This window comes from Brachyhypopomus gauderio, chromosome 14 (genome assembly GCF_052324685.1).
Source record: "Brachyhypopomus gauderio isolate BG-103 chromosome 14, BGAUD_0.2, whole genome shotgun sequence".
In the NCBI taxonomy this organism is placed as follows: Eukaryota; Metazoa; Chordata; class Actinopteri; order Gymnotiformes; family Hypopomidae; genus Brachyhypopomus; species Brachyhypopomus gauderio.
Genome location: NC_135224.1, coordinates 7572588 through 7588296, shown reverse-complemented (window position 1 = coordinate 7588296; position 15709 = coordinate 7572588). Strand labels below are relative to the sequence as shown.

The 15709-nt window shown below is 50.2% G+C and overlaps 1 protein-coding gene across 1 annotated transcript in view; it reads right to left on the bottom strand.

Moving 5' to 3' along the window:
* arap2 (ArfGAP with RhoGAP domain, ankyrin repeat and PH domain 2) overlaps window positions 1–11929 on the bottom strand; it is a 68215-nt gene extending 56286 nt beyond the window's left edge. Inside the window, 4 exon segments of the mRNA XM_076972499.1 lie at window positions 7667–7866; window positions 9997–10103; window positions 11718–11816; window positions 11819–11929. Of these exon segments, the coding sequence (XP_076828614.1) occupies window positions 7667–7866; window positions 9997–10103; window positions 11718–11816; window positions 11819–11914 (502 nt within the window). The 5' untranslated portion in view covers window positions 11915–11929.
* Window positions 11930–15709: the final 3780 nt, after the last annotated feature.

Sequence of the window (15709 nt, the reverse complement as noted above, 5' to 3'; positions counted from 1 at the left end):
CCTCCTACCACCTCACCTCCTCTCACAGTACAGTCAGTCCTGCACCTCCTACCTCACCTCCTCACACAGTACAGTCAGACCTACACCTCCTACCACCTCACCTCCTCTCACAGTACAGTCAGACCTGCACCTCCTACCACCTCACCTCCTCACACAGTACAGTCAGACCTGCACCTCCTCCCACCTCACCCAGTACAGTCAGTCCTGCACCTCCTACCTCACCTCCTCACACAGTACAGTCAGACCTGCACCTCCTACCTCACCTCCTCACACAGTACAGTCAGACCTGCACCTCCTACCACCTCACCTCCTCACACAGTACAGTCAGACCTGCACCTCCTACCTCACCTCCTCTCACAGTACAGTCAGACCAGCACCTCCTCCTACCTCACCTCCTCACACAGTACAGTCAGACCTGCACCTCCTACCACCTCACCTCCTCACACAGTACAGTCAGACCTGCACCTCCCACCTCACCTCCTCTCACAGTACAGTCAGACCTGCAACTCCTACCTCACCTCCTCTCACAGTACAGTCAAACCTGCACCTCCTCCCACCTCACCTCCTCACACAGTACAGTCAGACCTGCACCTCCTACCTCACCTCCTCACACAGTACAGTCAGACCTGCACCTCCTACCACCTCACCTCCTCACACAGTACAGTCAGACCTGCACCTCCTACCTCACCTCCTCTCACAGTACAGTCAAACCTGCACCTCCTCCCACCTCACCTCCTCTCACAGTACAGTCAGACCTGCACCTCCTCCCATCTCCCCTCCTCTCACAGTACAGTCAAACCTGCACCTCCTCCCACCTCACCTCCTCTCACAGTACAGTCAGACCTGCACCTCCCACCTCACCTCCTCTCACAGTACAGTCAGACCTGCACCTCCTACCTCACCTCCTCTCACAGTACAGTCAGACCTGCATCTCCTCCTACCTCACCTCCTCTCACAGTACAGTCAGACCTGCACCTTCTCCTACCTCACCTCCTCACACAGTACAGTCAGACCTGCACCTCCTACCTCACCTCCTCACACAGTACAGTCAGACCTGCACCTCCTATCACCTCACCTCCTCACACAGTACAGTCAGACCTGCACCTCCTACCTCACCTCCTCTCACAGTACAGTCAGACCTGCACCTCCTACCTCACCTCCTCTCACAGTACAGTCAAACCTGCACCTCCTCCCACCTCACCTCCTCTCACAGTACAGTCAGACCTGCACCTCCTCCCATCTCACCTCCTCTCACAGTACAGTCAGACCTGCACCTCCTACCTCACCTCCTCACACAGTACAGTCAGTCCTGCACCTCCTACCTCACCTCCTCACACAGTACAGTCAGTGCTGCACCTCCCACCTCACCTCCTCACACAGTACAGTCAGTCCTGCACCTCCCACCTCACCTCCTCTCACAGTACAGTCAGACCAGCACCTCCTACCACCTCACCTCCTCACACAGTACAGTCAGACCTGCACCTCCTACCTCACCTCCTCTCACAGTACAGTCAAACCTGCACCTCCTCCTACCTCACCTCCTCACACAGTACAGTCAGACCTGCACCTCCTACCACCTCACCTCCTCACACAGTACAGTCAGACCTGCACCTCCTACCACCTCACCTCCTCACACAGTACAGTCAGACCTGCACCTCCTACCACCTCACCTCCTCACACAGTACAGTCAGACCTGCACCTCCTACCACCTCACCTCCTCACACAGTACAGTCAGACCTGCACCTCCTACCTCACCTCCTCTCACAGTACAGTCAGACCAGCACCTCCTCCTACCCCACCTCCTCACACAGTACAGTCAGACCTGCACCTCCTACCACCTCACCTCCTCTCACAGTACAGTCAGTCCTGCACCTCCTACCTCACCTCCTCACACAGTACAGTCAGACCTGCACCTCCTACCTCACCTCCTCACACAGTACAGTCAGACCTACACCTCCTACCACCTCACCTCCTCTCACAGTACAGTCAGACCTGCACCTCCTACCACCTCACCTCCTCACACAGTACAGTCAGACCTGCATCTCCTCCCACCTCACCCAGTACAGTCAGTCCTGCACCTCCTACCTCACCTCCTCACACAGTACAGTCAGTCCTGCACCTCCTACCTCACCTCCTCACACAGTACAGTCAGTCCTGCACCTCCCACCTCACCTCCTCACACAGTACAGTCAGTCCTGCACCTCCCACCTCACCTCCTCACACAGTACAGTCAGACCTGCACCTCCTACCTCACCTCCTCTCACAGTACAGTCAGACCAGCACCTCCTCCTACCTCACCTCCTCACACAGTACAGTCAGACCTGCACCTCCTACCACCTCACCTCCTCACACAGTACAGTCAGACCTGCACCTCCTACCTCACCTCCTCACACAGTACAGTCAGACCTGCACCTCCTACCACCTCACCTCCTCACACAGTACAGTCAGACCTGCACCTCCTACCTCACCTCCTCTCACAGTACAGTCAAACCTGCACCTCCTCCTACCTCACCTCCTCACACAGTACAGTCAGACCTGCACCTCCTACCTCACCTCCTCACACAGTACAGTCAGACCTGCACCTCCTACCACCTCACCTCCTCACACAGTACAGTCAGACCTGCACCTCCTACCTCACCTCCTCTCACAGTACAGTCAGACCAGCACCTCCTCCTACCTCACCTCCTCACACAGTACAGTCAGACCTGCACCTCCTACCACCTCACCTCCTCACACAGTACAGTCAGACCTGCACCTCCCACCTCACCTCCTCTCACAGTACAGTCAGACCTGCAACTCCTACCTCACCTCCTCTCACAGTACAGTCAAACCTGCACCTCCTCCCACCTCACCTCCTCACACAGTACAGTCAGACCTGCACCTCCTACCTCACCTCCTCACACAGTACAGTCAGACCTGCACCTCCTACCACCTCACCTCCTCACACAGTACAGTCAGACCTGCACCTCCTACCTCACCTCCTCTCACAGTACAGTCAAACCTGCACCTCCTCCCACCTCACCTCCTCTCACAGTACAGTCAGACCTGCACCTCCTCCCATCTCCCCTCCTCTCACAGTACAGTCAAACCTGCACCTCCTCCCACCTCACCTCCTCTCACAGTACAGTCAGACCTGCACCTCCCACCTCACCTCCTCTCACAGTACAGTCAGACCTGCACCTCCTACCTCACCTCCTCTCACAGTACAGTCAGACCTGCATCTCCTCCTACCTCACCTCCTCTCACAGTACAGTCAGACCTGCACCTTCTCCTACCTCACCTCCTCACACAGTACAGTCAGACCTGCACCTCCTACCTCACCTCCTCACACAGTACAGTCAGACCTGCACCTCCTATCACCTCACCTCCTCACACAGTACAGTCAGACCTGCACCTCCTACCTCACCTCCTCTCACAGTACAGTCAGACCTGCACCTCCTACCTCACCTCCTCTCACAGTACAGTCAAACCTGCACCTCCTCCCACCTCACCTCCTCTCACAGTACAGTCAGACCTGCACCTCCTCCCATCTCACCTCCTCTCACAGTACAGTCAGACCTGCACCTCCTACCTCACCTCCTCACACAGTACAGTCAGTCCTGCACCTCCTACCTCACCTCCTCACACAGTACAGTCAGTGCTGCACCTCCCACCTCACCTCCTCACACAGTACAGTCAGTCCTGCACCTCCCACCTCACCTCCTCTCACAGTACAGTCAGACCAGCACCTCCTACCACCTCACCTCCTCACACAGTACAGTCAGACCTGCACCTCCTACCTCACCTCCTCTCACAGTACAGTCAAACCTGCACCTCCTCCTACCTCACCTCCTCACACAGTACAGTCAGACCTGCACCTCCTACCACCTCACCTCCTCACACAGTACAGTCAGACCTGCACCTCCTACCACCTCACCTCCTCACACAGTACAGTCAGACCTGCACCTCCTACCTCACCTCCTCTCACAGTACAGTCAGACCTGCACCTCCTACCACCTCACCTCCTCACACAGTACAGTCAGACCTGCACCTCCTACCACCTCACCTCCTCACACAGTACAGTCAGACCTGCACCTCCTACCTCACCTCCTCTCACAGTACAGTCAGTGCTGCACCTCCCACCTCACCTCCTCACACAGTACAGTCAGTCCTGCACCTCCCACCTCACCTCCTCTCACAGTACAGTCAGACCAGCACCTCCTCCTACCCCACCTCCTCACACAGTACAGTCAGACCTGCACCTCCTACCACCTCACCTCCTCTCACAGTACAGTCAGTCCTGCACCTCCTACCTCACCTCCTCACACAGTACAGTCAGACCTGCACCTCCTACCTCACCTCCTCACACAGTACAGTCAGACCTACACCTCCTACCACCTCACCTCCTCTCACAGTACAGTCAGACCTGCACCTCCTACCACCTCACCTCCTCACACAGTACAGTCAGACCTGCACCTCCTCCCACCTCACCCAGTACAGTCAGTCCTGCACCTCCTACCTCACCTCCTCACACAGTACAGTCAGTCCTGCACCTCCTACCTCACCTCCTCACACAGTACAGTCAGTCCTGCACCTCCCACCTCACCTCCTCACACAGTACAGTCAGTCCTGCACCTCCCACCTCACCTCCTCACACAGTACAGTCAGACCTGCACCTCCTACCTCACCTCCTCTCACAGTACAGTCAGACCAGCACCTCCTCCTACCTCACCTCCTCACACAGTACAGTCAGACCTGCACCTCCTACCACCGCACCTCCTCACACAGTACAGTCAGACCTGCACCTCCCACCTCACCTCCTCTCACAGTACAGTCAGACCTGCACCTCCTACCTCACCTCCTCACACAGTACAGTCAGACCTGCACCTCCTACCACCTCACCTCCTCACACAGTACAGTCAGACCTGCACCTCCTACCTCACCTCCTCTCACAGTACAGTCAAACCTGCACCTCCTCCTACCTCACCTCCTCACACAGTACAGTCAGACCTGCACCTCCTACCTCACCTCCTCACACAGTACAGTCAGACCTGCACCTCCTACCACCTCACCTCCTCACACAGTACAGTCAGACCTGCACCTCCTACCTCACCTCCTCTCACAGTACAGTCAGACCAGCACCTCCCACCTCACCTCCTCACACAGTACAGTCAGACCTGCACCTCCTCCCACCTCACCTCCTCTCACAGTACAGTCAGACCTGCACCTCCTACCTCACCTCCTCTCACAGTACAGTCAGACCTGCATCTCCTCCTACCTCACCTCCTCTCACAGTACAGTCAGACCTGCACCTCCTACCTCACCTCCTCTCACAGTACAGTCAGACCTGCACTTCCTCCTACCTCACCTCCTCTCACAGTACAGTCAGACCTGCACCTCCTACCTCACCTCCTCTCACAGTACAGTCAGACCTGCACCTCCTACCTCACCTCCTCTCACAGTACAGTCAGACCTGCACCTCCTACCTCACCTCCTCTCACAGTACAGTTCACCCAGTGGATATTTCCATCTCACTACTTCTTTCCCCACTATAATCATCTATAATCAACCAGTGTTTAATATGAAAACGGCCCATTAATGGAACTTATTTATAGGCATCATTTCAAAGTCATTTGAGTAAAGCGAGGAATTCCAGTACATACAATCTCCACGAGTTACTCCAAGCAAAAGACCCTAAAATTGCCCCAAGTTCCATTTCACCAAGCGGGCAGTGCACTGTGCTACAGTAATCACCGCACGCATCTTCTTTTCAAGTTATGCTTGTCTAACATGCAGAGCAGCAATATCAGGATAATACTGCATCCCACATGGGGGACTGAGTTTTATGCATATTGTTTAACATGTGTACTGGTTAGAAAAGCTTTATATAAGTCATTAAACTAACAGTTTGGTTAGGATTGTCACATGGACAATTGGCATGCATGATGATAGATTCATATTATACCCATGATGCATCATGCATCATGTCCATTTCACATTTGTATAAATTGTATTTGTAAATTATTATAATCATGGTTATACAGTGAGACTATAGTTGATTTATCGTACAGCCCACGGACCACATCTGGCCCCATCTCTGACCGGCCCGCGTGAGATCGGAGATCAGTTAGAAGTCAAAAATAAACGTGTGACTGTCTTTCTTTCAGTGTTTTTTCATTTAAATATAGCATGTATAGTTTATACAGTGTATATGTATTGTGCAGAACCAGTATATTAGTCTGGCCCTCTAAAACCGCTCCAATTTCTCATGTGGCCTCTTGGGGTAATTAATTGGCCACCCCCGATACATCATGACCAGTTGGGCCTTACAAGTAGGAAAGCATCTCAGGGCTGATGAAACAGATGAAAGTTCCTCACACGTTTTGCCCACAACAGCGTACTTCATGCCTGGTTTGCACCATTCCCATCTTCCTGGGGCTCATTTGCATAGCTTTATGACATCACAGTAGGCATATGTAGGTTTGAGCAGGTGAAAAGCAGTCGGAAACTACCAGCCAGATGCAACCGCCAGACTCAAGAGTCAGACTCACCATTACCTTTAATAATCACACAGCTATTAACATGTTCATTAGAAATGCTTAGGTATTGATGCTTGTCTGCATTCATATCTGATATATGGACGTGTCGGTGCTCATATAGGACAGCAAGATGACTGACCATCAAGAGATGCACACGACTGCAAACATTTGTTAAAATAAATGTGTCCAGTGACATTTTCTGCTATTCAGACGTCTTTGTGGCATTTCAAGCATCTAGAACACCATGTTAGAAATTCCAAGATCAGGAATAGTTAGAAAGGAAAACAGAAAAATCAATATTAAATCAATGTTATATAATAAAAAGTAAAATATAATAAATAAAAAGAATAAAATTGGACAAGAAATCTGTAACTACAATAACTCTACAAAAGTTCAGGGGTATACAGTGCAGTTTCTAATTACCTGGATAAATCAATTTTTTTGTTTGTTTATTTTGTTTAGCTATTGCAAAGTGGATTGTAAATGAAATAACAACTATAAAAAAAAAAAGGAAAGCACAGAATGTTTTTCGGGGTATTTACAAGCATACTGGGTGAACTGCATAGCAATGTCGGTCCTTTTAATCCGCAGTGTACCGAAGTACAAAGCCAACAGACCAAAATTTGTTTCACTGCCAATTACTTGCAGACTACACTGTATGCACAGCCCTAAACAAACATGTCTGCTTAAAGACCCAGCGGGTTCGGTTTCTCAGGCACCGCGTCCCGCACCGAACACAACGACCACTCCAACCAGTCATGTTACTCAGCACCACGGACAGCGCCGCATGAGAACCGTGGTGTAGTGGAGGACCAGAACACCCAAAAACAAACAACTCACTCGACTCGCAGTCTCGCATCAACGTCAACAGCACGAACCTACGAGTACATTATTTAAAAGACTAAGCGTGGTGTTTACACATTACACACATTACTTCAGAGACATGTTTGCCCCTAGCTCGATACAACATGACAACAGTATGGATTTTATTTTAAGAATTAAAAGAATGAATCTCCAAAGAACCATTATGAAAAATACAGAGGCCAAAGAATGGTGCTGTTGTGTAAAGTTAACTTGTATTTGTTATGGTACAGCTATGTATGGTACAGTTATATGGATTTGTGTGTGTGTTCATTTGGGGTGTATACCTGCACACAGCTTACAGATGACCACTACGAGGTTGACAGAAGCCCACTCAGGGCAGGGTGCACGACAGTCGGCACACTTCCTGTTCGACTGGTTGAACCAAACCTTCTCAGCCACCTCGTAATTGGACAGAGTCTCCACGATCGATTCCTGCACGGCCTCGACCCACTCCTCCCGCTCTCGCTCCGAGTCTGCTGTGAAACTGAAACAATTGATCTTTTCAAAACTCCTCGTTATCGATTTGATTTTATGGACCAATTAAAGATGTACAAGGTGCCAGGGCAGCTATAATGGGAACTGTAGGGTGAGAGAAAGAGAGGTAGTAAGGAGGAGAGGGATAGGGGAGAGAGGGAGGACAAAACGGTAGAGCTAAAGGAGAGAGGTAAATAAAATGTGAGACAAAGTCATGAGGCCACAGTGTGTGAGAGCAACATGAGGTGACATGCACCCAGAGCTACAGTTCTTTCTTCAGGCCTGCTACTGTGTAACACAGAGTGCCAGATGGGGGGGGGAAAGAAGGTATGTTTGGTAAGGAAAGCTAAATTCTAAGTGAACTATTCTCCAATGTCCCTATACTGTTCTGAATTGGAGAAGACTTATTCCTCCACGTCAGCCCATCAAGCCCTAAACAAACAGTCCGGGGAGACGCAAAGCCTAGAATTCAATCGTACTTACAACACCCTCCCCAGTCGTTATTTTTAACGAATCCAGAAGATCGAGTTTAACTCTGATCCTTTATTTTAGCAAGAAGTTCTAATCTTATTGACAGCACGGAAAACTAAACAGCAGTCACACATGCTAGGTTCGATGCCTAGCCCATATGCTCAGATCAATGGGACCTACAGTCCACAGAAGAGGTGGGAAAAAGCACTTAAGCAGCAGAGTTCAGCTAAAGACAGACAGAAAAGGGAGAGGGAACGCCAGAGAGCTCTACTGCATCAAAACAGCTACAAAAAGAGACGTTAAAAAAAAAAAAAAAAACCCCAACCAATGAAACCTCACAGATCGGATCACTGCTAACAGCCACTTCGGGTCAAAGGTGTCCACTTCAACAGCGCTGCTGTTTTGGTCAGTGGTTTTTTATTTATTTATTTGTTTATTTATTTATTTTTTTAAAGAGGAAGAAAGAGGAGTGACAGAACCTCCTGCCGTACGCTACCATATCAAAGCAACAGGAGAGTAATGAGTGGTGCTTGGTGCGGTAGGAGAAATCAAAACAACCATGGTGTGGGAGTTACAGGAAGGAGCGACACCAAAACAACGTGTAAAAGGATCAGACGTGTTTCGTCGGGTGCTAATAAATCTCACACAACAGAGTTCAGCGATCACATCCACCGCAGTCCAAACAAAGTCCACGCTCGTTTGGGTTCAGAGCTCTTATTCGGCTCGTGAGAAAATGCTTCTTCTCAGCCCTTTAATCACGCACTCAATTTAAACCGAATTCGTACTAGGAGATCGTTTATACCAAAGGGGTAGAAATGCAGACATTCTGCAGTGCTTTACGAGGTTAAAATCGGAAACATCTGACTTCCCCCACAAAGACTTTGCCCCACGCATGTGAACTTCCTGAGCTACGGCTTAGCTGATGAGACAAATCTTTCCACTCCAAGAAAGGCGCAGAACACCTACAGAGGACTAAAGGTAGAGTTACTGCCACAAGACTTTCAGAAAGTTTTAACGCTACACATGGAGCGCTGTATGTCATCTAGCTGACATTACTACATTCGTCAGGGCAAACTGGAGTGAAGTGGCTGTGCTGAACAACATGGTGCCCAAAGCCACCAGCTGTGTATCTACAATCTCATTGGCCCAGGTCTGCCCTTCTGGCCAGTTCCCGCCCACCACCCACAATGTAGCCAATGGCTAAAGGGTTTAACTGCATTAACAGGCCGTTAGCCAGAACGTGATAACTTGCTGCATCCAATTTGACAATCTAATTAAATTCCACACATATTTACACAAATTTCCAAGAACATTTGAATAAACAAAAGCATAACCACGCACAATCTGCAAGCTGTTACCCTCAGAAAAAAAATTACATTATTGAGCTGTTCTGTGGATATAAGCATAAAGTGAATTACTATTAACAAAGCTCTCTAAGAGGCTTATGAAAATATGAAGGTCATTTTAAAAGGGGCTTTTGATTTATTTAATGAGGGATTTACCTGTTTCATAAAAAATTGAATAATTTTTAATAATTGGGTACTGTATGCACTTTAAATTAATGAAGTTGGGCCTCCTGCCTCCAACACACACTCCTCCTACATCCCACACACACACACACACACTCCTCCTACATCCCACACACACACTCCGGCCCAGCGTCACTCACCAGAAAGATCTAAAAGGAGTGTTGATCTCGAATCCTCTGCGGTCTACCGGCTTGACGCAGGCAGCGGTCAGAAGGACCACGGCGATGGCTAGGCCACTGTTAAAGTCCTGAAACACACACACACACACACGCAGCGTCAGGCTGGAGAACCTCACGGCAGCATGCAATGCAACATTCTCCTCACCCACAACCATCTAAAGTCACAGCAGTCAAAGTGAGCTCATAAACGAAGACCCCGGGGTCAGTATGATCACAGAGTTTCTGGAAGGGGGGCATCTCAGTGTTCTTCTTGCACTGAGGTTTCTAAGCGTGGAACTATACAACTCGTATAGCAAGTTGTGGTGGGAAAAAAAGGTATATGGTCAGACTGAGAATGAGAGTGTGTGTTTGAAATCTTTTCCCACGGTTCTAGTCAGAGTGAAGTCATTATGAATCAAAAATGTAAGACGTCGTATAATGTAAGCACGGGGCCCTTGAAGAGCGTCTTTGACGGCCCTTTTCCCTGATGCGAAAGACTCCAGGATGTTAGCGTTTCCTTCATTTGTGTCCACTGAGCCCCGTGTGGGACACTGAACATCTATATCTGGCAGGAAGATGATGTGTGGAGATGCCTGCTCTCCTCCACAGAACGGAGCCCCGCTGGGCTCCACGGTGTCTCGTGCCCGAGTGCAGCCCTCCGAGTGGGGAGTCGGGCTGGGGATCACCGTGCCGCTAAACGGGGCTGCACCACCACCTGCTCCCGTTTGTTTGTTGCAGTTCTCCCTATGGGTGGTGGGGCGGGGGGGAGGGGGCGTGGCCTCCCGTGGGTGGGGGTGGCCCTGAGGAGGCAGGCAAAGAGGAGGCGCAGAGGGGAGCTCGTTCATCTTGTTAAAATTAAATACTCCACTCCACTGAACACGAACGGAGTCGCTCGCTCCGCTCCTGTTCCCGCGCTGCCCCCCCCCCCCGCACCACCTCGTGCTCTTTCACCTCCTCTTCATCCCTCAGTCCCCCCCCCCCCCCCCCCCCCGTCCTCACCTCCCGGGGCCACTCCCCTCCATCAATGTCTCCCTCCATCCAGCAGGCTGCAACCCCCACCCCCCCCACCCTCGCGTCCCAAGGGAAGGGTTGAGTGGAGAAAAACAAATAAACAAACATACAAAAAAAAAAGCAAAACAATACAATCAATTTCCATTTCTCCTGCTCGGCCTGTTGCTCCTCGTCGCCTCCCTCTCTCTCAGTGAGCTGACACGGAGAAATCTCCTTCCCAAAATTAAGACGAAGGACCTCGGCTGGTGCTAATGTGGGGGGTAATGAAGGACAGAGATGATGCGCAGTACAAGGGCGAAAGAGTGTGTGTGTGTGTGTGTGCGTGTGCGTGTGCATGTGCGCCAGTGAAAGCAAAGACAACACGCTGCTCACAACCAATCATTCCCCAGTCTGAGCTCGTTTGGAAAACGCAACCAGCTGTGTGTGACTACAGATACAATGTCTGCGTGTGTGCGTGCGTGCGTGCGACTATACACACTGTACGTTTTCACCTGCTCACTTCAGGCTGCCTTGCCTTATGCACAGAGGGGGGAACAGCATGAAACTGTTCCCTTCTCCCCGCTCCCCTCCACAGGCACCCCCCCCCCCCCCCCCCCCCCCCCCCCCCCATTTACAGCCATGAAGGTGGCGGTGCTGTGGGGGGGGGGGGCGAGCGAGGGAGGAGAGAAGGAGGCGGTGGGGTGAGGCGCTACCTGCTCGCTTTTGCAGAGTCGGACTTTGGTTCCCGCGAGGCTCAGGTACACTCTGCCTTTGTGACCACGCAGCTCCACCGAGCCGCTCCTGCCCCCCGCCCTGCCGCCGGGGGCTCGTGGGATACGGTGGTGCGACGCCTCAGAGCCTCCTGCAGAACCTTCAGCCAATCCTGGCGCTCTCCTAAGCGACAAGACATAGCGCGGGGAGGAGAAGCTGTTAAGGAGTGTGCGCGTGTGTGTGAGAGAGAGAGAGAGAGAGAGAGAGAGAGAGAGAGAGAGAGAGAGAGAGAGAGAGAGAGAGAGAGAGAGAGAGAGAGAGAGAGACACTGCTGGGTCTTAAGATCCCAAGTGAACAGTACGTTATGGCAACATGTGTAAATATAGCATACGTTTCTTCATGCACATTTCCTTGTGTAGGTGAGAGACACAGCAGCTTGGGAATTAAATGGTGGGGAAGAGGCCCAGTGTTATTGGCACACTTTCTTAAACTTTGAAATCTGCAAACGAAGGCTGCATGCTAAAGCCCCTGCGTCTGATTGGCTGGCGCGGTCTGTGCGCTCGCGTGTTGATTGGAGGCAGCCGGGCCCCTCGGGGCACGTTTAAATGGGACCACAGGGGCTCGTGCGCACGTCGGCCAGGAAACATTAACAGCTGGACACCCCCCCATTCTCCGCAGGTCTGGAGCACCTGCTATGTGCTGCGTTCCCAGAGAGACAAAAAACTAGAGGCGGAAAGAAACAGCGAAAAACTATGAGGAACAGAAGATTGTGTTAAGTCTATGAAGACAACGACCTCCATGTGACACTTCTATAGCTATACCTTTCGGGATTGATTTACATTTTTGCCCACAGTCAGCAAAACACTGGCAAAAACTTTACACCCGAAACTTGTCCCTGCCACCTAGTGTAAGAGAGTTTCTGACTCACGAATGTTTGGACCGTCTGGAGTCTGAGCCTATCTCTGCACTCTAAAGCCCAGCCCGTAGCGTCAGGGGTCGGACAAGCACGCGGGTCGCAGAAATCAAACCAGCACCAGGAGTGATCCAGCAGGAAGGCAATCACTCTCAGATTACTCAGGTGCCATGAAGAGGATTTAAAGTTAAACTATTTTTAGGACGAAACACACACACACACACACACACACACACACACACACACACACACACACTTGGAGCCCGGCACCTACAGAGTCGAGCTCAGAGCCAAAAGCCCGATACTCAGTGATGGCTCTCTCATAAAAACCACTGCCTTTATCCCGCCCAGTATTTAATAGTAGGGCAACCGTGGAATGCTGGGTAGTGGTGGGAGGCTTAGGGCAGGGAAGCCTCTTCCATTTCCTCACGGCAAAATAAAAGTCTCCTGTTATTTGTACATGTTTTTCTTGTGTGTGTATTTTCCCTGGCAGGTTTATAGCTTAATGGTTTCCTTAGACAGGCCCAATGTACCAGTATAAGGATTACTTCCACGGGGACAAACAAAGCACTTCGAAAGTCGGTCTGGACAGGCTCGGCTGCTAAATGCCGTCGATGTAAATACAAGGAGAGCGTGTACTGGTGGGTGCTGAATTCCCCGATCTGGTGTCCACCTGCTCCTCCTGACCCATCCCCCATGAACCTGGTCAGATCTTCACATCGCTGCTCCTGTTCTGAATGCCTGTGATCTCCTCACGGCCCAAACAGATTGATCTATTATTAAACCTGTGTGTGTATGTGCAAACGGGTGGGCAATAAACGCCCCCCACCCACCCACACAAACGTGCGGCGCCACACACACACACACACACCTGTCACAGAAAACAGGATTGCACAATGTTTGATAATTGTTACAGCAATACTACAAAAGGCTCATTTAGAACCATAAGTAGATATCATAGTTCTCCGTACAGAAGAGTGAGTCACAAATCTCACATGTTCCTCAGTGAGTCTTCTGTAGGTGGTCTGACAAACGGTGGCATTTACATGATTTACAAAACAGAAATATATTAGAGGTTTAATGATGCAGGCTAATCTTTAACCACATCTCACTGTCAATGCAATTTTAATAAATATGTACAGCAATGCATTTCATTCTCATCACGCTAATTGAAAACCCAAAAGGAACACAATGGGAAGTAAGTAAACAAAGAATGCAGAAAAACACACACACACACCCCACTGGCCCTCCTGCTACCCATGTGTGTGTGTGTGTGTGTGTGTGTGTGTGTGTGTGTGTGTGTGTGTGTGTGTGTTGTGTGTGTGTGTGTGTGTGTGTGTGTGTGTGTGGTATTCTCTCTATGGAAATGGGCAAACACATTATTACTCCCCCTGTAATTTTGGGTACAGTATTTTTTAAAGGTGCTTATTTCTTACTCTCAACACCCTACAAAGACACCCCCCCCACCCCCCCCACACACACACACACACAGATACTCCCCTGGGAGACCTGCACACCTGCAGCCCAGTGAGCAACATGACACAGCTGTGCATACACAGCTCCCAAACACACACACACACACACACACACACACACACACACACACACACACACACACACACACACACACATCTAAATTCACCATGTGCTCCTTCTCCTACTGCTCCAAACTTTCTCCTTCCTGCCCATACCTTGATCCTTTATTGGGCGTTCTCTCTCTCTTCCTCTCTCTCTCTCCCTTTCTCCGTCTCTCTCTCATTTCCACTCTCTTGCTTTCTCTCTTCCTCCCTCCCTCTCCTCCTCTCTTTCTCCCTCTCTCTCTCTCGTTCCCACTTTCTTTCTCTCTTCCTCTTTCTCCCCCTCTCCCTCTCTCTCTCTCTTCCCCTCTCTCTCGTTTAAGACTGATCACTCCTTCAGTCTGGTAAAAGCCCTTTAAAGATGCATGAGCTGAGCATGCTGCCTTTACCCCCCACACCACACACTGCAGTGTAAGGGAAAGGCCAACTAACACCTTACATTTACACAGGGCTTATGGGTAGATTCATGGGTCCAGAGTGTGTGTGCGTGGTTTTATATATACACTAGATTTTATTTTTTACAAGACAGATAGATAAAAAGAGAGATAGGTAACACATTTATTGTTTAAATGGAATAACACTTGTTATAACACTTTTTGTGTAAAAGCATTTTTATCATTTAGCAATTCCCTGAAAAATCTGAAAATTAAGTGAAGACATTTAAGTGAAGACACTTATGGTGCATACAGACCTCACACACACACACACACACACACACACACACACACACACACACACACACACCACACACTCACACACACACACCACACACACACACACACACACACACACACACACACACCTTTCAGGGCTTGTTGCTCATACACAACGATCACAAATTGTTCCTCAGAATGATGCTGCTAAAATACATACGTAACCCCCCACTGCAAACCTCTGAAAGCATGAGTGAAATGCACTCAGGCAGGGGATTATAATGCCCTTATTTAAAACGATGATGCCATCAACGCCCTTCATCACGATCGGTGGGGCTGCCGGTGGTGTGCCGTTCGACCAAGTGTGCCCAGCAGAGTCCAAGCAGTAGCGAAGAGGAGAGCTCGGCTCTCATTAAAGCAGACGAGGTTCAGGCTAATCGAAGGAGATACACAGAGAGCAGAGCACACGCCGTTCTGCTTAAGATTATCTGGCAAAGGGAGAGAGAGATCGAACAGGGAAAGAAGGAGACAGAGAGAGAGAAAAAGAGAGAGAGAAAAAGAGAGAGAGAGAGAGAGAGGGAGAGAGAAAGAGTAAGAGATGGAGAGAGAAGGAAGAGAGGGAGAGAATGAGAGAGAATGAGATGAGAGAAGAGTGGTACAACAGAGAAGAGGGGTACAGCAGAGAGAGAGAGGGGAGGGAGAGAGAGAGAGAGAGAGAGAGATGAGGGAGAGAGAAGAGAGATAGAGAAGAGGAGGGGAAGGAGAGAGTGAAAACAGGAGGAGGGAGAGAGAGTGGGAGGAGAGAAAGACTGGAAGAGATGGTGGAAAAAGGAGAAGAAGAAGGAGGGAGA